This window comes from Rhinopithecus bieti, unplaced genomic scaffold (genome assembly GCF_001698545.2).
Source record: "Rhinopithecus bieti isolate Rb0 unplaced genomic scaffold, ASM169854v2 scaffold_56979, whole genome shotgun sequence".
Classification (NCBI taxonomy): Eukaryota; Metazoa; Chordata; class Mammalia; order Primates; family Cercopithecidae; genus Rhinopithecus; species Rhinopithecus bieti.
Genome location: NW_016822352.1, coordinates 198,806 through 220,186, shown reverse-complemented (window position 1 = coordinate 220,186; position 21,381 = coordinate 198,806). Strand labels below are relative to the sequence as shown.

At 49.8% G+C, this 21,381-nt stretch overlaps 1 protein-coding gene across 2 annotated transcripts; it reads left to right on the top strand.

The window, feature by feature from the left end:
• The first annotated feature begins 12,936 nt into the window (after positions 1-12,936).
• On the top strand, positions 12,937-20,653 carry CDC42EP5 (CDC42 effector protein 5). 2 transcript variants are annotated; one of them, XM_017860917.1, is made up of 3 exons: positions 12,937-13,181; positions 13,981-14,125; positions 20,131-20,652. In XM_017860917.1, exon 3 carries the CDS (start codon positions 20,131-20,133, stop codon positions 20,575-20,577), a length of 447 nt encoding a protein of 148 aa, XP_017716406.1. In that variant the 5' UTR covers positions 12,937-13,181; positions 13,981-14,125; the 3' UTR covers positions 20,578-20,652. The 2 variants fall into 2 exon arrangements, with proteins under 2 accessions (XP_017716406.1, XP_017716407.1); XM_017860918.1 differs by lacking the exons at positions 12,937-13,181; positions 13,981-14,125 and adding an exon at positions 19,435-19,555 and having other exon boundaries at positions 20,131-20,653.
• Positions 20,654-21,381: the final 728 nt, after the last annotated feature.

Sequence of the window (21,381 nt, the reverse complement as noted above, 5' to 3'; positions counted from 1 at the left end):
AAAAAAAAAAAAAAAAAAAAAATCCATCTCAATAACCCTTCAAAAATACTTTTGAGTTCTGACTTTATTTCTTCTTGTTTTCTTATTTTCAATGGAATTCATTCTACTGTTTTCACATTTACCATTCGGGGATATTTGGACAGAATTACACGGCCACAGGTCAACCACTATGACCATGATTCCCTTTCTAAGAATGAGGAAGGATGTGGTCAGTGAGGTTTATTCATATTGTGTTACTGCTTTGCAACACTTTTGGTTCATTTTATTTCTTACATTTATTATTTCGGATGCTATTGTGAATGTATAAACTGTTTTTCCATTTATGTATGTATGTATTTATTAGTTTATTAATTTCGTGACAGAGTCTGGCTCTATTGCCCAGGCTGGAGCTAAGTTTTTGTTGGTTTATTTGTTTGTTTTAGTACACATCAGTTTTCCCCATGTTTACCAAGCTAGTCTCAAACTCCTGACCTCAGGTAATCCACCTGCCTTGGCCTCCCAAAGTGCTGAGATTACAGGCGTGAGCCACCACACTCGGTCTCTCCATTTATTTAGATCTTTAACTTCTCCTCAGCATCTTTTGTAAGTTTTAGCATCCACGTCTTTCATTTCTTTTTAATAAAAGATTTTTAAATATTTTATTTATGCGCCCGCCTCGGCCTCCCAAAGTGCTGGGATGGCAGGTGTGAGCCACCGCACCTGGCCACCTGTTCTTTCTAAGCCAATACTCTCAACTCCTTCAAGTGGGCACTTTTATTTCATTTTATTTTTTTTCCTCAGGTATAAATATTTTTTTTTTTTTAGTTATAAGGTTGACACATACTCAATTTAATACTTTTTAATAAAATTTCTTCCCATTCATTTTATTATTTTGGAGGCTTTATAAATGAAATAGCTCTCCTCGTTTCATTTTTAAATTATTGTTCGTTAGTATAGAGACACATGATTGATTTTGGTGAATGTCTCCCATCCTGCTAGGAATGTGTTGTACTTTTCAACTCCAGAGCTTCCATTTAGTTTTATGTTTTACTAAATTCACAGGATAGCGCTGTGCTCACTGGTCGCTTCATGTAATCAATATTTCTATTAGCCGGGCATGGTGGCACATGCCTGTAATCCCAGCTACTCGGAAGGCTGAGGTAGGAGAATTGCTTAAACCCGGGAGGCAGCAGTTGCAGTGAGCCGAGATTGCACCATTGCAAGTCAGCCTGGGCAACAAGAGCGAAACTCTGTCTCAAAAAAAAAAAAAATCTAACTTCGTGCATTTATTGGGATCTGGATTGCCATCCTTCAGATTTCTTGCTCTAGCCTAATGACTCTGTTGTTGTTCATTACAAGTTTTATTTTTATTTTGTTTACTTTTTAGCAGCTTTATTTAGCTATTATTGTTCTACTTAAAAAAAAAAAAAAACCCTCTCACTTAATGTACACAATTAGATGGATTTCGACTTAGGCAATAACCCCTTAGAAGACATTCACGTGCATGCGTTGTTGGCTTTTTGCGTCTCACGGGAACGTATTTCAGGCATTTCCATCTCCACGCTACACATGGGGAAATAGAGGCTCACAAGGAGAAAGGGTGTGGTCCAGGTCACACCTGTCCCTGGTCCTCCAGGCTGAGGAGCTGAGAGACCACCCACCTTGGGGGTGCGAGAGTTTGACGCGTATCTCGGGCGCCCTCTTGTGGTCGCAGTGGAGAAACTCCCTGCTTAGTTCATTTCTTTACCATCCGATATTCATTTTTCTCATTCAGTAATTGTTGGCCCTCTCCTGTGTGCCAGACACTGTTTGAGGCCCTAGCGGTCCGTCAATATACAAAACTAACATCCTTGCCATCGAGGAGCATTTTTTTTTTTTTTTTTTGAGACGGAGTCTCCCTCTGTCGCCCAAGCTGGAGTGCAGTGGTGCAATCTCGGCTCACTACAAGCTCTGCCTCCCGGGTTTAAGCGATTCTCCTGCCTCAGCCTCCCGAGTAGCTGAGATTACAGACTTGCGCCACCACGCCCAGCTAATTATTGTATTTTTAGTAGAGATGGGGTTTCACCATGTTGGCCAGGGTGGTATTGAACTCCTGACCTCATGATCCACCCATCTCAGCCTCCCAAAGTGCTGAAATTACAGACTTGAGCCACCGCGCCTGGCCTTTAAAAAAAAAAAAAAAATCATACTTGGCCTGCTTTTGAGACCACAAGGAAGGCACGGTGCATCTTCCTCTCCAGGCTTCTGGGACGCACTTCTCTCTTCTCCCTCTTTGCTTTCCCAGGCTGCTGCCAGGATATCATCCAGAGTTCATTTCCCTTTTATCTCTCCATCGTTGCTGTTCTCGGCTGCTTTCTCCCAGGCCTCTGCCCTTCCCGCTGTTCCATCCAGAACCAGCCACATAATTGGTGGGGTCTATTGCAAATGAGAACACGGAGTCCCTTCTTCAAAACGTAAGGATTTCAAATTGGTGGCAGCTGAGCATTAAAAGAAGTGTGGTGGCTGGGCACGGTGACTCATTCCTGTGATCCCAGCACTTTGGGAGGCCAAGGCGGGCTGATCACCTGAGGGGTTGGAGTTCGAGACCAGCCTGGCCAATAAGGTGAAATCCCGTCTCTACTAAAAATACAAAAATTATCTGGGCATAGGGGCAGGCGCCTATAATCTCAGCTACTCAGGAGGCTGAGGCAGGAGAATGGCTTCTCCCCGGGAGGCGGAGATCTCAGTGAGCTGAGATCGCACCATTGCACTCCAGCCTGTGTGACAGAGCAAGTCTGCATCTCAAAACAACAAACAAAATTCCATCCCAATAACCCTTAAAAAACACTTTTGAGTTCTGACTTTATTTCTTCTTGTTTTCTTATTTTCAATGGAATTCATTCTACTGTTTTCACATTTACCATTCAGGGATATTTGGACAGAATTACACGGCCACAGGTCAACCACTGTGACCATGATTCCCTTTCTAAGAATGAGGAAGGATGTGGTCAGTGAGGTTTATTCTTATTGTGTTACTGTTGCAAGATGACACTTTTTGTTAATTTTTATGTCTTACATTTATTATTTTGGATGCTATTGTGAGTGTATGAACTGTTTCTCCATTTTTATATGTATGTATGTATTTATTCATTTTGAGATGGAGTCTGGCTCTGTCACCCAGGCTGGAGTGCAGTGGCACGATCTCGGCTCACTGCAACCTGCGACTCCCAGGTTCAAGCGATTCTCCTGCCTCAGCCTCCTGAGTAACTGGGATTACAGGTGCACCCCATCACGTTTGGCTAATTTTTGTTTCCTTTTTCTTTGTTTGTTTCTTAGTGGAAACCAGTTTCCCCATGTAGGACAGGCTGGTCTCAAACTCCTGACCTCAGGTGACCTGCCTGCCTTGGCCTCCCAAAATGCTGAGATTACAGGCGTGAGCCTCCGCGCCTGGCCTCTCCATCTATTTAGATCTTTAACTTCTCCACAGCATTGTTTGTAATTTTTAGTATACACATCCTTTATTTATTTTACTAAATTTCTTCCCACTCATGTTATTACTTTGGAGGTTTTGTAAATAAAATTCCTCTCCTCACTTCACTTTTAAATTATTTTTTGTTAGTATACATACACATGATTGATTTTGGTGAATATGTCTCCCATCCTGCTAGGAATGTATTGCACTTTTCAACCAGAGCTTCCATTTAGTTTTATGTTTTAATAATTTCACAGGATTACTGTGCTCACTGGTCACTTCATGTAATTAGTATTTCTATGAGCCAAGCGTGATGGCACATGCCTGTAATCCCAGCTACTTGGAAGGCTGAGGTAGGAGAATTGCTTGAATCCGGGAGGCAGAGGTTGAGGTTAGCCGAGTTCGGGCCATCGCACTCCAGCCTGGGCAACAAGAGCAAAACTCTGTCTCAAAAAATATATATATACACACATATATGTGTGTGTGTGTGTATATATTTGTATATATGTATATGTGTGTATATATGTACATATATGTGTATATTTATATACATATGCATATATATTTATACACACACTATATATATATTTGTGGATTTATTGGGGTCTGGATTGCTCTCCTTCAGATTTCTTGTGCTAGCTTAATGGCTCTGTTGTTGGACGCAAGTTTTATTTTTTATTTTATTTACATTTTAGCAGCTTTATTTAGATATATTGTTCTGGTAAAAAAAACCCTCTCAATATACACAATTAGATGGATTTCGACCTATGCAATAACCCCTTGGAAGACATTCAAGTGCATGCGTTGTTGGCTTTTTGCTTCTCACGGGAACATATTTCAGGCATTTCCATCTCCACGCTACACATGGGGAAATAGAGGCTCAAAAAGCAGAAAGGGTGTGGTCCATATCACACCTGCCCCGGTCCTCCAGGCTGAGGAGCTGAGAGACCACCCACCTCGGGGCTGCGAGAGTTTCACACGTATCTTGAGCGCCCTCTTGTGGTCACAGTTGAGAAACTCCCTGCTTGGTTCATTTATTTTCCGTGGAGCATTGGTTTTTCTCATTCCGTATTTGTTGGTCCTCTCCTGTGTGCCAGACACTGTTCGAGGCTCTAGCGTCCAACAATACACAAAACAAACATCCTTGCCATTGACGAGCTTATTTTTTTTCTTTTTTATTATACTTTAAGTTCTAGGGTCATGTGCACAACGTGCAAGTTTGTTACATATGTATACATGTGCCACGTTGGTGTGCTGCACCCATCAACTCATCATTTACATTAGGTATGTCTCCTAATGCTATCCCTCCCCCCTCCCCTCTACCCCCACCCCACGACAGGTCCCGGTGTGTGATGTTCCCCGCCCTGTGTCCAAGTATTCTCGTTGTTCAATTCCCACCTATGAGTGAGAACATGCGGTGTTTGGTTTTCTGTTCTTGCGATAGTTTGCTGAGAGTGATGGTTTCCAGCTGCATCCACGTCCCTACAAAGGACACGAACTCATCCTTTTTTATGGCTGCATAGTATTCCATGGTGTGTATTGCCACATTTTCTTAATCCAGTCTGTCATTGATGGACATTTGGGTTGGTTCCAAGTCCTTGCTATTGTGAATAGTGCCACAATAAACATAAGTGTGCGTGTGTCTTTATAGCAGCATGATTTATAATCCTTTGAGCATATGCCCAGTAATGGGATGGCTGGGTCAAATGATATTTCTAGTTCTAGATCCTTGAGGAATCGTCAGACTGTCGTCTTCCACAATGGTTGAGCTAGTTTACATTCTCACCAACAGTGTAAAAGTGTTCCTATTTCTCCACATTCTCTCCAGCACCTTTGTTTCCTGACTTTCTAATGATTGCCATTCTAACTGGTGTGAGATGGTATCTCATTGTGGTTTTGATTTGCATTTCTCTGATGGCTAGTGATGATGAGCATTGTTTCATGTGTCTCTTGGCTGCATAAATGTCTTCTTTTGAGAAGTGTCTGTTCATATCCTTTGCCCACTTTTTGATGGGGTTGTTTTTTTCTTGTAAATTGGTTTGAGTTCTTTGTAGGTTCTGAATATTAGCCCTTTGTCAGATGAGTAGATTGCAAAAATTTTCTCCCATTCTGTAGGTTGCCTGTTCACTCTAATGGTAGTTTCTTTTGCTGTGCAGAAACTCTTTAGTTTAATTAGATCCCATTTGTCAATTTTGGCTTTTGTTGCCATTGCTTTTGGTGTTTTAGGCATGAAGTCCTTGCCCATGCCTATGTCCTGAATGGTATTGCCTAGGTTTTCTTCTAGGGTTTTTATGGTTTAGGTCTAACATTTAAGTCTTTAATCCATCTTGAATTAATTTTTGTATAAGGTGTAAGGAAGGGATCCAGTTTCAGCTTTCTACTTATGGCTAGCCAGTTTTCCCAGCACCATTTATTAAATAGGGAATCCTTTCCCCATTTCTTGTTTTTGTCAGGTTTGTCAAAGATCAGATGGTTGTAGATGTTATTTCTGAGGGCTCTGTTCTATTCCATTGGTCTATATCTCTGTTTTGTACGAGTACCATGCTGTTTTGGTTATTGTAGCCTTGTAGTATAGTTTGAAGTCAGGTGAGGAGCTTATTTATTTATTTATTTATTCATTTTGAGGCAAAGTCTCGCTCTGTCACCCAGGCTCTAGTGCAGTGGCACAATCTCGGCTCACTGCAACCTCCGCCTCCTGGATTCAAGAGATTCTCCTGCCTCAGCCTCCCAAGTAGCTGGGACTACAGGTGTGCATCACCACCACGCTCGGCTAATTTTTTGTATTTTTAGTAGAGACAGGGTTTCACTGTGTTAGCCCGGATGGTCTCGATCTCCTGACCTCGTGATCTGCCCACCTCGGCCTCCCAAAGTGCTGGGATGACAGGCCTGACCCACCATGCCCAGCTGTGGAGCTTATATTCTTGCAGAAGGAGACAGTAACCCTTGGGCGTAACAAGCACAATCACAGCCTGCTAGAAGGTGAAAGTGATTTGGATAAATGAGAAAGTGCAGCAGTGGTCTGGAGGGTGCAAAGGTCAGCAGGGGGAACAGTGTGGTGGGTGCAGACTGAGGGCCAGGGAAAGGGAAGTGGTCATGAGTACCCTGAGTGAGCTGGAAGGTAACACGAATGACTCCAAGTAGAACACCCCTTCACAAGGACTCTTCTTCCCAAACTTCCTCTAGAAAGCTGAGCTGCCTCACACCACAGAGAAGGCTCATCCCATTAGACTTCAAACATCCTCAGCAATTCCCTGCCCACCCCTTTCTAGGAGTCAGGATTCCTCCATCCTGATCTAGACCAGCATCTAGTGACCCCTAAAAACCTGTCCTGGAAGTCTCACAAGGCTCTTCCACTCACAGTTTGTGATATGATGACCCCAGAGTTGTGCAGTGCACAACCGGCACAGCTGGACATGATGGGCCTGGCACTCTTCCTCTATGCTCCCACTGCGCTCTGTGCTGACTGTGTCATTCCACTAGATGGTGCCATGTCAACTTCTCTCCTCTCCTCTGAATATCCTGTAAGCTCTTTAAGGATAAGATAGGATCAAAGTTCCATCCATGTCCCTGCTACTCAGAAGGGGGCTGAAACATTGAAAAGGGAAATGTTAGAAATCCCTCAATAGCACTAGACTTAAGAAAACAAATTGCCAGGTAGTGATGATTAGATCGCTATAAAAGTCTGAATAATTACAAAAAGATTCTAGGAACTGGCATATAATTATGTAGGGGCACTGGCAGTATGTAGTCATTGAAATCAGCTAAGGAATCATGGTGCAGTCTCAGGAACCAGCTGGGCACAGTGGCTCAGGTCTGTAATCCCAGGACTTTGGGAAGCTGAGGCGGGTGGATTGCTTGAGTCCAGGAGTTCAAGACCAGCCTGGGTAACATGGCAAAACCCCATCTCTACACAAAGTTAGCTGGGCATGGTGGCACACACCTGTAGTCCCAACTACTCGGGAGGCTGAGGCAGGAGAATTGCTTGAATTAGGGAGGCAGAGGTTGCAGTGAGCTGAGATTGCTCCACTGCACTCCAGCCTGGCGACAGAGCGAGACTCTGTCTAAAAAAAATAAAAATGTTGGGAATGTATCCAGATGAACCAAAAAACCTAAAACCTTTCTTTGACCTTTTATGCTCTTCCAGATACTTTATCTCTCTCTCTTTCCCTTCATAGAGGACACCCTGGGTTATCTGCTGACCCCTCTGCCCTTTCTGGCCTCCTCTCTCTCTCTGGCCTTCTCCACTGCAAACTGACCTCTCCCTGCCCACCCCACTTGGGTCTGCTCTCACCCAGGCCCCGAGTGAACTCTGGATTCTTACTGAGTCCAGTGGACCTCTCTCCCTCCCTCTTTTTTTTTTTTTTTTTTTTTTTTCAAATCATGCTTGGCCTGCTTTTGAAACCACAAGAAAGGGACGATGCATCTCCCACTCCAGGCTTCTGGAACACACCTCTCTCTTCTCCCTCTTTGCTTTACCAGGCTGCTGCCAGGATATCATCCAGAGTTCCTTTCCCTTTTATCTCTCCATCGTTGCTGTTCTCAGCTGCTTCCTCCCAGACCTCTGCCCTTCCCACTATTCCATCCAGAACCAGTCACATAATTGGTGGGGTCTATTGCAAATGAGAACACGGGGTCCTTTCTTCAAAACATAAGGAATTTCAAATTGGTGAACGCTGAGCATTAAAAAGAAGTGTGGTGGCTTGTCACGGTGGCTCCTTCCTATAATCCCAGCACTTTGGGAGGCCAAGCTGGGCCGATCACCTGAGGTTAGCAGTTCGAGACCAGCCTGGCCAAATGGTGAAACCCTGTCTCTACTAAAAACACAAAAATTAGCCAGGCGTGGTGGCACGTGCCTATAATCCCAGCAACTCAGGAGGCTGAGGCAGGAGAATCGCTTGAACCCGGGAGGCGGAGGTTGCAGTGAGCCAAGATCTCGCCATTGGCACTCCAGCCTGAGTGACAGATACAGACTCCCTCTCAAAAACAAACAAAAAGGCCAGGCGCGGTGGCTCACGCCTGTAATTCCAGCACTTTGGGAGACCAAGGCAGGCGGATCACCTGAAGTCAGGAGTTCAAGACCAGCCTAGCCAACGTGGTGAAACCCCGTCTCTACTAAAAATACAAAAAGTAGCTGGGCGTGGTGGCAGGCACCTGTAGTCCCAGCTACTGGAGAGGCTGAGGCAGGAGAATTGCTGGAACCTGGGAGGCGGAGGTTGCAGTGAGCCGAGATCTCGCCATTGGCACTCCAGCCTGAGCAACAGAGTAAGGCTTCGTCTCAAAAACAAACAAAAAAAGAGAAGTGTAGGGCCCTCCGAGCATGGGTCGCTGGGCAACTCATGAAGCTGGCCCTGCTTTGGCCCCGCCCCCCTCCCAGGACCTGAGCTCTGAGGGGCACTGCGGTAGGCAGAATAGCCCCACCCACCCCCACCCTGCCCTACATGCAAGGTGTCCACGCACAAATCCCTGGGACCCGCGAGTATGTCTGCAGATGCAGTTAAGGTTGTTAAGGTTGTGGATCTTACGTCAGGGAGATTATCCTGGCGTGATGGTTAGTTTTGTTATTGTTGTTGTTATTTTTGTTTTTTGAGACGGAGTCTCGCTCTGTCCCCCAGGCTGGAGTGCAGTGGTGCGATCTCGGCTCACTGCAAGCTCCGCCTCCCGGGTTCACGCCATTCTCCTGCCTCAGCCTCCGAGTAGCTGGGACTACAGGCGCCGACACCACGCCCGGCTAATTTTTTTTATATTTAGTGGAGACGGGGTTTCACCGTGTTAGCCAGGATGGTCTCGATCTCCTGACCTCGTGATCCACCTGCCTCGGCCTCCCAAAGTGCTGGGATTACAGGCATGAGCCACCGCGCCCGGCCGAAAGTTAGTTTTCTGTGTCCACTTGACTGGGCTCTAATCTCCGGTTATTCCATCAGACTCCAGTCTGGGTGTCGCTGCGGAGGCATTCCGGAGACGCCGTTAACATCTGCAGTCCATGGGCCCTCAGTGAAGACTGCCCTTAGTAATAGGGGTGGGCTTCATCCAACCCACTGAAAGGCGTTGTGCCAAACGGAGGTTTCCCAGAGGAAGAAGAAATTCTGCCACCAGATGGCAGCACTAACTCCCGCCTTAGTTTCCCTCCTACCCTGTGGATTCCAGGCTTGCACAATTTAATTGTGTGAAATAGATCCCCTCCCTCCCTTCCTTCCTTCTTTCCCTCCTTCCCTCCTTCCCTTTCTTTCTTTCTTTCTTTCTTTCTTTTCTTTCTTTCTTTCTTTCTTTCTTTCTTTCTTTCTTTTCTTTTCTTTTCTTTCTTTCTTTCTTTCCTTCCTTCCTTCCTTCCTTCCTTCCTTCCTTCCTTCCTTCCTTCCTTCTTTCTCTGTCTCTGTCTCTCTCTCTGTCTCTCTCTCTCTCTCTCTCTCTCTCTCTTTCTTTCTTTTCGATACTGAGTCTCGCTCTATTGCCCAGGCTGGAATGCAATGGCACGATCTCAGCTCACTGCAACCTCCACCTCCCGGGTTCATGCCATTCTCCTGCCTCAGCCTCCCAAGTAGCTGGGATTACAGGCACCCACTACCATGGCCAGCTAATTTTTGTATTTTTAGTAGAGACGGGGTTTCACCATGTTGGCCAGGCTGGTCTTGAACTCCTGACCTCATGATCCGCCCATCTCAGCCTCCCAAAGTGCTGGTGCTGGGATTACACATGTGACAAATAGATCTCTTATATACATTTCTTTCTTTCTCTTCTTTCTTTCTCTTTCTTTCTTTCTTTTTTTTTTTTTTTTTTTTTTTTCTTTCTTTTTTTTTTTTGGTTTTTTTTTTTTTTTTTTTTTTTTTTTTTTTTTTTTTTTTTTTTTTTTTTTTTTGAGAGCGAGTCTTGCTCTGTTGCCCAGGCTGGAGTGCAGTGGTTCAATCTGGGCTCACTGCAACCTCCGCCTCCTGCGTTCAAGCGAGTGTCCTGCCTCAGCCTCCCAAGTAGCTGAGACTACAGGCACACACCACTGCGCCCAGCTAATTTTTGCATTTTTTTAGTAGAGTCAGCGTTTCTCCATGTTGGCCAGGTGGTCTCAAGCTCCTGACCTCAAGTGATTCACACGCCTTGGTGGCCTCCCAAAGTGCTGGGATTACAGGCATGAGCCACTGCACCCAGCCTTTATATATATCTTAAGTACATAATACATGTAATGAACCACTGGCACATGCTACACACGGATGAACCTGCTTATGTGATGGAAGTCAGATAGGTAAAGCTGTACGATGTGTGATTCCATTTATGGGAGTGTCCAGAAGAGGTAATCCATAGAATCAGAAAACAGGAGAGTGGTTTCCAGGGGCTGCAGAGAGTGGGGCATGGGGAGTGACCACTTAAATCGGGCTTTCTTTTGGGGCGATGAAAATGTTTGGGAACTTGATAAAACGGATGGGTACACAATTACCAGTGTACCAGTTAGGTACGTTCCATTGGGAATGTACTAAATGTCACTGAACTGTACACCCTAAGATGGTTAATTTTGGCTGGGTGCAGGGGCTCACACCAGTAATCCCAGCACTCTGGAAACCGAGGCAGGCGGCTCACCTGAGGTCAGGAGTTTGAGACCAGCCTGACCAACATGGAGAAACCCTGCCTCTACTAAAAATACAAAATTAGCTGGGTGTCGTGGCACGCGCCTGTAATCCCAGCTACTTGAGAGGCTGAGGCAGGAGAATCGCTTGAACCTGGGAGGCGGCGGTTGTGGTGAGCCGAGATCACACCACTGCACTCCAGCCCGGGCAACAAGAACAAAACTCCGTCCCAAAAAAAAAAAAAAAAACAAACAAAGATGGTTAATTTTACATCAATAGAAAATACTTAATAAAAGTCTGTAAGCCGGGCGCGGTGGCTCAAGCAGCCGGGCGCGGTGGCTCAAGCCTGTAATCCCAGCACTTTGGGAGGCTGAGACGGGCGGATCACGAGGTCAGGAGATCGAGACCATCCTGGCTAACACGGTGAAACCCCGTCTCTACTAAAAATACAAAAAACTAGCCGGGCGAGGTGGCGGGCGCCTGTAGTCCCAGCTACTCGGGAGGCTGAGGCAGGAGAATCGCTTGAACCTGGGAGGCGGCGGTTGTGGTGAGCCGAGATCACACCACTGCACTCCAGCCCGGGCAACAAGAACAAAACTCCGTCCCAAAAAAAAGAAAAAAAAAAACCCCCTCCAAAAAAAAAAAAAAAAAAAAAAAGTCTGTAACATATACATATACATCTCTCTCTCTTTTTGATTATTGAGTTTCTGGTGACCACTGCCCACTCCCTCCTTACATTTTTCTGTGGGTGCTGAGTCCTGACCTGATTTACTCCATCCCCTGCAGGGACCCCTGAGGGAACTTTCTAACACCTGGATCTTTCCCTCCCATTCCTTTGGGTTCCTCCATGCCTGCAGGGCAAAGTGAGGCTCCCAGTGGCTTTCAGGCTGGCTTCTCCAGGCAAATTAAACTCCACCTGGCATCTGAGAAACTTCTGCCCCACCCAGCTTCCCCACTCTGCTCCGACATCCATCCTCCTCTCCTGAGTTCCATCAACTCGCACTCATCCTTCAAGACCCAGTTCAAGGCTGCTTCCTCGTTATCGCAAATTGACTATCTTCTCTCCAGCGCTACAACCCCATCCCCAGCTAGGGATAAAACCACTGACCTAGCCTCCCACCTGGGGGCCTCCCCTTTCTCTCACCAAGCTGCCTCCTACCTAGGCTTCCCTCTATCTCCCCCACTGACCCTGACCCAGCCTCCCACCTGGGCCTCCACCTCCCTCCCACTGACCCAGGCCCCCATCTGGGTCTCCCCTCTCTCTCAATGAGCTTCCTCCTACCTGGGCTTCCCTCTACCTCTCCCGCTGACCCTGACCCAGCCTCCCACCTGGAGCTCCACCTCCCTCCCAATGACCCAGCATCCCACCTGGGCCTCCACCTCCCCCCTCACTGACCCAGCCTCCCACCTGGGCCTCCACCTCCCTTCCACTGACCCAGCCTCCCACCTGGGCTTCCACCTCCCTCCCACTGACCTAGACTCCCACCTGGGCTTCCACCTTCTTCCCACTGAGCTGCATCCTGCCTTGGGACTCTGCTCTCCCCCTCTGCTCTCTCCCTGCCCACACTGCCCTGAAGGAATTGTCCTGACACCCAAACCTCACTCTCTTGTCATCAGTAGACACGGGTGCTTAGAATGAGATATGACCTTTCTATGACCTTTCTATGAGTGGCTTCAGGCAGGGAAGTTCATCGAGGGGATGCGGCCGCAAGGCCAGAGTTGCCCCTCAGACACCCTCCATGCTCTTCATCCTCCTGCTGCTCTCACTGTCTGACCTTCTCTCTCTCTCTCTCTCTCTCTCTCTCTCTCTCTCTCTCTCTCTCTATCCATACAGCTGCAATCTGGAAGAAATTACTCTTCTAAACAGCCAGACTTCCCCAGTTTCAGGAAATTCCAAGCTGGGCAGGGGAGGGGCCAGGCTGGGGGCGCGCCCTGTCCAGCCCCACCCCCTCTGCCCGTTCCCCCTGCACACTCAGTCCTGGCCTCCTCCCGCCCCCACACTCCGCCCAGAGGGGCCTCAGCTTTTCCACCACTGCTTTCTAGTCCTTTAAATCCTACAGGCAAACTTTTGGGGGATGAGAAAGGCTGGGAGGGGCCTGTGCCAAAACCCTCTCTGCCTGGGGACTGGGCGGTGATTCCTCTTCTGCCTGGGCTCCTACCATGGCCCTCGAGAGGGGCTGACACTTCAGCTCCCGGTGCAGGTAAAGGGGCCTTATGCTAGGGCTTGCCAGGGCTGGGGTCTGGACTCCTAGGCGTGAGGGAGGAGGGGCTGGGAGCCTGGACTCCTGAGTCAGAGGGAGGAGGGGCTGGGGTCTGGACTCCCGGGTCTGAGGGAGGAGGGGCTGGGTGCCTGGACTCCTGGGTCTGAGGGAGGAGGGGCTGGGTGCCTGGACTCCTGGGTCTGAGGGAGGAGGGGCTGGGGGCCTGGACGCCTGGGTCTGAGGGAGGAAAGGTTGGGGGCCTGGGCTCCTGGGTCAGAGGGAGGAGGAGCTGGGGACCTGGACTCCTGGGTCAGAGGGAGGAGGAGCTGGGGGCCTGGACTCCTGGGTCAGAGGGAGGAGGGGCTGGGGTCTGGACTCCTGGGTCTGAGGGAGGAGGCGCTGGGGTCTGGACTCCTGAGTCAGAGGGAGGAGGGGCTGGGGGTCTGGACTCCTGAGTCAGAGGGAGGAGGGGCTGGGGTCTGGACTCCTGAGTCAGAGGGAGGAGGGGCTGGGGTCTGGACTCCTGGGTCTGAGGGAGGAGGGGCTGGGGGTCTGGACTCCTGGGTCTGAGGGAGGAGGCACTGGGGTCTGGACTCCTGGGTCTGAGGGAGGAGGGGCTGGGGCCCTTGGCTTTTGGGTCTGAGGAAGAAGGGGGTGACTTTCGGGTCTGGGGTGGGATTAAGAAAGCTAAGAGCTAGGACGCCTGGGACCTCAGGGCGAAGAAGGAGGTGGCTCTGCGGACCCGGATGCCTGGCTCCTGAAACCCCCTCCGGGTTCCTCATGACACTTTCTGTACCAGGTGAGATCCCGCCCGGAGGAAGAAGGAAGAAGGCGCGGGCCGAGGATTAGGGAGGTGGAGGCGGACTCGGAGCCAGGGAACCGGGGGTCCAGGCTAGAGCCGCAGTGGTGAGCGCGCGCCTGCCCCGCTCTGGGAGGACCGCGAGGTAAGGCGCGGTGGGGGACAGGGGTCCTGGGTCCTGGTCGGGAGGGAAGAGGAGCAGAAAGCCCAGGAGACGGCGGCGGCTGAATTCCCGGCCGCAGCCACGTGGCTGCAGGAAGCGCGCAATGAAGCCCTTACCGGGCCGGGGGTCTCTCCCCATCTGGGGTCCCCAGACCCCACCCCCGACTCCCCGCAGCTCCCACGGGTCTGAGAACCAGTCGGGCCGGATCTAGAGCGGGTTGTTTTTTCCGTCCTGGCGGGCCCGGGACTGAGAGAGGACAGAGGTGAACCAGCTGTGCCCACCACCCTGCAGCTGGAGCCGTAGCCCTGCCCCAGCAGGAAAGAGAGGGGTGGGTGGAGGCCGGGGGAGAACGCGAGGCCCGGGTCTCCAGGGGCTGCACGGTCGTGCCCCGCATTCTGCCTGTTCCACGTTGGTCGCAAACAACAGCCCCTCTGTCCCGAGCCCTGGCAGCGTGAGGGACTTTTTCCAAGCATGACCTCATTGCTTTAAACACGACTCAACCAGAGGGAGGTCGGAGGCTTCTATCTAAGAGGACACCCAGGCTGGCAGAAGTGAAGTGACTTCCCCAGGGTCTCAGAGCTAGGGCGCAGAGGGGGCATTCGAAAACGACTTCCAACTCGTTGTTCTGGTCTGGACTGGAAAGGAAAAAAGACAATCCAGGGTGTCAGAGGAAATCCCTGGCCTTCATAACAAATCAGAACATTATTATTTTTTTTTTTCCCATGGGGTGGCCTGTCCCTCCTCTCCTGTGCGCTAGAGTTCATCTGGATTCCGAATCTGGCGCCCAGCGTTTGCTACTGTGTGACCCAGGGAAAGTTACCTGACCTCTCTGTGTCTCAGCCATCATGCATCTGTAAAATGGGGTTGTCCTGAAGATTAAATAAATTAGTTCATTCTTGGGGAGGCACTCAGGCAGGATAAGCACTTGGGAAATAAAATTTCGGCCCCCTGAATGTAGTCTTTCTTTTCTTTTTTCTTTTCTTTCTTCTTTCTTTCTCTCTTTCCTTCCTTCCTTTTTTCCCTCCCTCCCCTCCCTCCTTTCCTTTCCTTCCTTTCCTTCCCTCTCTCCCTCTCTCTTCTTTTGGTTTCTTTTCTTCTTGAGACAGGGTCTTATTCTGTTGCCCAGGCTGAAGTGTGGTGGGACGATCATAGCTCACTGCAGCTTCAGACTCCTGGGCTCAAGGGATCTTCCCTTTTCAGCCCCCCAAGTAGCTAGAACTGCAGGTGCATGACACAGCACCTGGCTAATGTTTTATTTTTATTTTTGTAGAGCGTCATCTCACTTTGTTGCCCATGCTGGTCTCAAACTTCTGGGCTCAAGCAATCCTCCTGTCTCGGCCTCCCAGAGAGCTGGGATTATAGATGTGAGCCACGGCACCCAGCCACAAACAGGAGTTCCAACCCCTGTTTTTCGAGAAGTAAACTGAGCTTTAGGTTGAGGAAGCCAGTTTGGGATCCCGCAAGAAGGAAATGGCAAAATTTGAGCCCAGGTGTGTTTGCTGTCAGAAACCAAGACTTTATGTGTGTTGCCAGGGGCTGGAAAATGGTGACCACTGATAGGGCAATGGAAGGGGGATGCGAGATGCATGCTGGGAGCTGGGTTTGAGCAGAGGCAGGAGCTGAGAGCTGTCCAGGAGTCAAGAGGTAGCAGAGAGTGGAGGGAGCCAGCTCTGGACACTGGAGTTCCCCAGAGCTGCCTTTGTGATCTTGGGCTGTCACGTCCTCTCTCTGATCACCCATTTCCTTCTCTGGAACACTGGGAGAATGATCCAAAGTGTGACTCCATTGAGCACGTGCTAATTGAACATTCCCTGTGTGCTGGGCGCTGTGCCAGGACTTACATGGGTATATCATCCCACCAATTCTTGCAAAAGGACTGGGAAGTATTATCTTCATATCATGCCATTTTCAAGATAAGGAAATGAGGTCAGAAAGGTCAAGTAAGTTGCTCAAAGCCACACAGCAATCAGCACAGCCAGATTCAAACCTGTGTATTGGGCTTTCGGAATTCCACTTTTTCACCTCTGACTCACTGCAGAGGAAGTGCTGAGATCACAGGCTGTGTTCGCAGCTGGAGAGGATTTTTTAAGTGTGGATCCAGAAGATACATTAATGAGCTGAGTTCAACATTTAAAAACAAAATAGATTACAATAGAAAATACCAGAGTAGGGGCCGGGCGCGGTGGCTCACGCTTACAAGCCCAGCACTTTGGGAGGCCAAGGCGGGCGGATCATGAGGTCAGGAGTTTGAAACCAGCCTGGCCAACATGGGGAAACCCCATCTCTACTAAAAATACAAAAATTAGCCAGGTGCGGTGGTGTGCACCTGTAATCTCAGCTACTCGGGAGGCTGAGGCAGCAGAGTCACTTGAACCTGAGAGGCGGAGGTTGCAGTGAGCCGAGATCATGCCATTGCACTCTGGCCTGTGTGACATAGCAAGACTAAGAAAGAAAGAGAGAGAGAGGGCCGGGCGCGGTGGCTCAAGCCTGTAATCCCAGCACTTTGGGAGGCCGAGACGGGCGGATCACGAGGTCAGGAGATCGAGACCATCCCGGCTAACACGGTGAAACCCCGTCTCTACTAAAAAATACAAAAAAAAAAACTAGCCGGGCGAGGTGGCGGGCGCCTGTAGTCCCAGCTACTTGGGAGGCTGAGGCAGGAGAATGGCGTAAACCCGGGAGGCGGAGCTTGCAGTGAGCTGAGATCCGGCCATGCACTCCAGCCTGGGCGACAGAGCGAGACTCCGTCTCAAAAAAAATAAAATAAAATAATAAAAAAAAATAAAGAGAAAGACAGAAGAAAGAAAAAAACAGAAAGAGGAAAAGAAAGAAGGGAAGAAAGAAAGGAGAGAGAAAGAGAGAGAGGAAGGAAGGAATAAATAAATAAACCAGAGTATCTACCGCGTTGTAAGACAAGTATTGGCCAGGCTTGGTGGCACACACCTGTAATCTTAGCACTTTGGGAGGCCAAGGCAGGCCGATTGCTTGAGCTCAGGAGTTTGAGACCAGTAGGGGCAACATGGCGAAACTCTACAAAAAAAAATACAAAAATAACACTACATGGTGGTGAAACTGTAGTCCCAGCTACTCAGGAGGCTGAGGTGGGAGGATTGCTTGAGTTCGGGAGGCGGAGGTTGCACTAAGCCGAGATCTCACCACGCACTCCAGCTGGGTGACAGAGTGAGACCCTGTCTCAAAACAAGACAAATCTTGTTTCTCAAAATGTTTGTTTCCATTATGGGTAAGGAGGGAGTGGAGATTGTGTGCTAGGTAACGATAAAAATATATTTATTCATCTAGGTTGAGGTCAGAGGAATTTGATAAATGCTGCAGAGGTAGTAAATCAAAACTGGTTTCCCCATGGAAATCAATGTGAAGTGTGCGTGTGGGTGTGGGTGTGGCAGAGGCCAGTCTTCCAAATCTAGCCATCTACAATTATTTTAAATCCCTTTGGCTTTCATTTTCATCCACATTATCACCAATACTTCCCAGGGTGCCTGTTACTATGAAAACAACATCAGTGTTCTATCCAACCTAATTTTTGTTCCACAGTTATTGTTAGGGAACTATTTTCCCCCCAACGCTAGCACTACCAATAGGTTAGCACTATTACAAATATAGTTTTCTCTGATCAGACTTTTCTATGTATCCTGAAAGGAAGGTAGTGTTATTTTATTTATCTTACAGATAGAAAAATAGACAGGGAAATAAAGTAATTTATTCCAATTCATACAGCGGGCAAAGGGTAGGGCTTCAACTGAAATAGGTTTTTATTGTTGCGATAACAATGACTGTTAAAACAAAAGTACAAGGTCATCAGAGTGCCTCCCAGAAGTTCCACACAAAACACGCAACGACCAGGATATGGGCAGAGTCTGTGGCTGCATTTCTATTTCTCATTGAATTTAGGCCACGCGTGGTGGCTCATGCCTGTAATCTCAACACTTTGGGAGGCCAAGGCAGGCAGATCACCTGAAGTCATGAGTTTGAGACCAGCCTGGCCAACATAGTGAAACCCCGTCTCTACTAAAAATACAAAAATTTGCCAGGCATGGCAGCGCACGCCTGTAATTCCAGCTACTTGGGAGGCTGAGGCAGGAGAATCGCTTGAACCCCAGCCTGGGCAACAGAACAAGACTCTGTCTCCAAAAAAAATGAATTTGGTGCAGCTTCAAATATATGCAATTCTTCCCATCTTTTAACATAGGGGATTTTTTTTTTTTTTTTTTTTTTTTTTTGAGACAGTCATACTCTGTCACCCAGGCTGGAGTGCAGTGGCACAATCTCGGCTCACTGCAACCTCTGCCTCCCAAGTTCAAGTGATTCTCCTGCCTCAGCCTCTCAAGTAGCTGGGATTACAGGCATGCACCACCACAACCAGTTAATTTTGTATGTTTTTTTTTAGTAGAGATGGGGTTTCACCATGTTGGTCAGGCTGGTCTCAAAGTCCTGACCTCAGGTGATCCACCTGCTTCAGCCTCCCAAAGTGCTCAGATTACAGGTGTGAGCCACCGTGCCTGGCTAGGGAATTTGTATTATTATTATTTTAGAAAACATAAGACATCATAATGTTAGGTTGTAGTCTTTCAAGATCAGGTACAGTTGCACCTTGGTAGCAGTGATGGGACTGGTTCTGGGACCCTCATGGATACCAAACTCTGAAGATGTTTAAGTCTCTTATATAAATGCCCTAGTATTTGCATATAATCTATGTACATCCTTTCCTACACTTTAAATCATCTCTAGATTACTTATAATGCATAATACAATGTAAATGCTTTGCAAATAAGTATTATATTGTTTGAAACTTGTACTCGTTTTTTTATAACTGTATTTTTCCCCAGTATTTTTGATCAGCAGTTAATTGAATCTGTTGATGCAGAACCCACAGATACCAAGGACTGTAATTCAAATCATAAAATGCACCCTAGGCAAAGTCCGCCTGGGCCTCTTCCTCGTGTGCCTGGTGGGCTCTAGGCAGGATCTGCTTTGCTTAATGGACAAAGTTAGCCCTGTCTTCAGAAAAGGAGCCTGGGAATTTCCATCTTTGACAAGCTGGAGTTTTCTCTTTCTTTTCATTGACACAGGGTTTCACTCCTATTGCCCAGGCTGGAGTGCAGTGGCCAGTGCAGTGACACAGTCTCGGCTCCCTGCAACCTCCGCCTCCAGGGTTCAAGCGATTCTCCTACTTTAGCTGGGATTACACGCGTGCGCCACCGTGCCTCGCTAATTTTTGCACTTTAATTTATAGAGATGGGGTTTCGCCATGTTGCTCAGGCTGGTCTCGAGCTCCTGGCCTCAAGGGATCCGCCTGCCTCGGCCTCCCAAGCTGGGATTACAGGCGTGAGCCACCGCACCTGGCCCAACAAGCTGGAGTTTTCTATCAGTCAAGTCTGAGAAGCACTCTGAAGGGTTTGTGAAATATTTGTTATTTGGCCTCTAGGAAGGCTCAAGCATTCGCTCTTAGGAGGATCGGCATAGCGTAGTGGTCATGGGCATTCTGGAGTCAGGTTAGGAAAGCCTCGATCCGAATGTGAGTTCAGCAGCTGTGTCCATGGGACCTCCTCGAGTCTCATCTTACCCCATCTGTGACTCGGGAGGCCGGGCGCGGTGACTCTCGCCTGTAATCCCAGCACTTTGGGAGGCCGAGGTGGGCTGCTCACCTGAGGTCAGGAGTTCAAGACCAGCCTGGCCAATATTGTGAAACCCGTCTCTACAAAAATACAAACATTGGCTGGGTGTGGTGGCGGGTGCCTGTAATCTCAGCTACTCGGGAGGCTGAGGAGGAAGAATCGCCTGAACCCGGGAGGCGGGGGGGTTGCAGTGAGCCGGGATGGCGCCACTGCACTCCAGCCTGCGGGACAGAGCGAGACTCCGTCTCAAAGCAACGACAAAAATACGGGAGCCGTCCCCCATCGTCCTTTGAGCAGTCTCGCGGCGGCGAGCCCCGGGCTGGGGCCTCGCTGACCCTCCCGTGCCCCTCGCAGATGCCCGTGCTGAAGCAGCTGGGCCCCGCGCAGCCCAAGAAGCGGCCGGATCGCGGCGCCCTGTCCATCTCCGCGCCGCTCGGCGACTTCCGGCACACGCTGCACGTGGGGCGCGGCGGCGACGCCTTCGGGGACACCTCGTTCCTGAGCCGCCACGGCGGCGGGCCGCCCCCAGAGCCCCGGGCGCCCCCCGTGGGGGCTCCCCGCTCCCCACCGCCGCCCGCCGTCCCGCAACCCGCAGCGCCCTCGCCTGCCGACCCGCTTCTGTCCTTCCACCTGGATCTGGGGCCCTCCATGCTGGACGCGGTGCTGGGCGTCATGGACGCGGCGCGCCCAGAGGCAGCTGCCGCCAAGCCCGACGCGGAACCCCGCCCCGGGACGCAGCCCCCCAAGGCCCGCTGCCGCCCCAGCGCGGACCTCGAGCTGGACGACGTTATCGGCCTCTAGGTTCCCCCATTCCCCGCGCCCTTCCCGCCCGGCACCCCACTTCTGTATACATAAACGTCCAAGGTGTGTGCCCGGGCTCTGACTTTTCACTTTGCACGTGGGAAGGGATGAATGATAGGGTCCTGGCGCCTCCGAGAGCCGGAGGTGTCACCGGGAGATCTGGTCCGGGTCGCATGATTGCCCTGGGGTGGGGTGCGGCTCCTTTAAGAGAGCCCGGGGGCGAGGCCAGGCGGTGCCGCTTGCAGAGGCGGCCGCTCCCGCAGTCCCGTTCATCAAATACTGAGCGCCACCGCTGGCCAGACTTGGTCCTGGGGCCGGGCCAGACTCAGCCACCGCGGAGCCCGCCGAGGCGGGGCTGCCGATTGCTGTAGCCCCGGGAGTCCTTCTGGCCCTCCACGCCTCGGGTGGACTCCGACCGGGCGGGGCCGCCCTTTACTCTGGGAGAGGCTGCAGAGGGAAGTGTCTGGGAACCCTTTTAGAGCAGTCGGGGCCTGGTCTCCGTGGGGGAAGAGTCCGCTGGCATCTTGGTTCTTTAAGGTCCCAGAAGGATGGGGCGAAACGTGCCAATGATTTGGACTGAGGGGCCAGGTTCTCTTAAGTTTCCCTGAGGGACGGGGCCGCAAATGTAAATCGCTTGGACTGAGGGCGGGTCCGGGTTCTTTAAAGACGTCCCCTCAGGGGCGGGGCACCACATGTAAATTACTTGGGGAGAGGCACACACGTAAATCACCCGGAAAGGGGCAGCACAAAAGTATCACCGGCAAAGGGGCAGGGCACGCATGTAAATCACCTAAAAAGGGACGG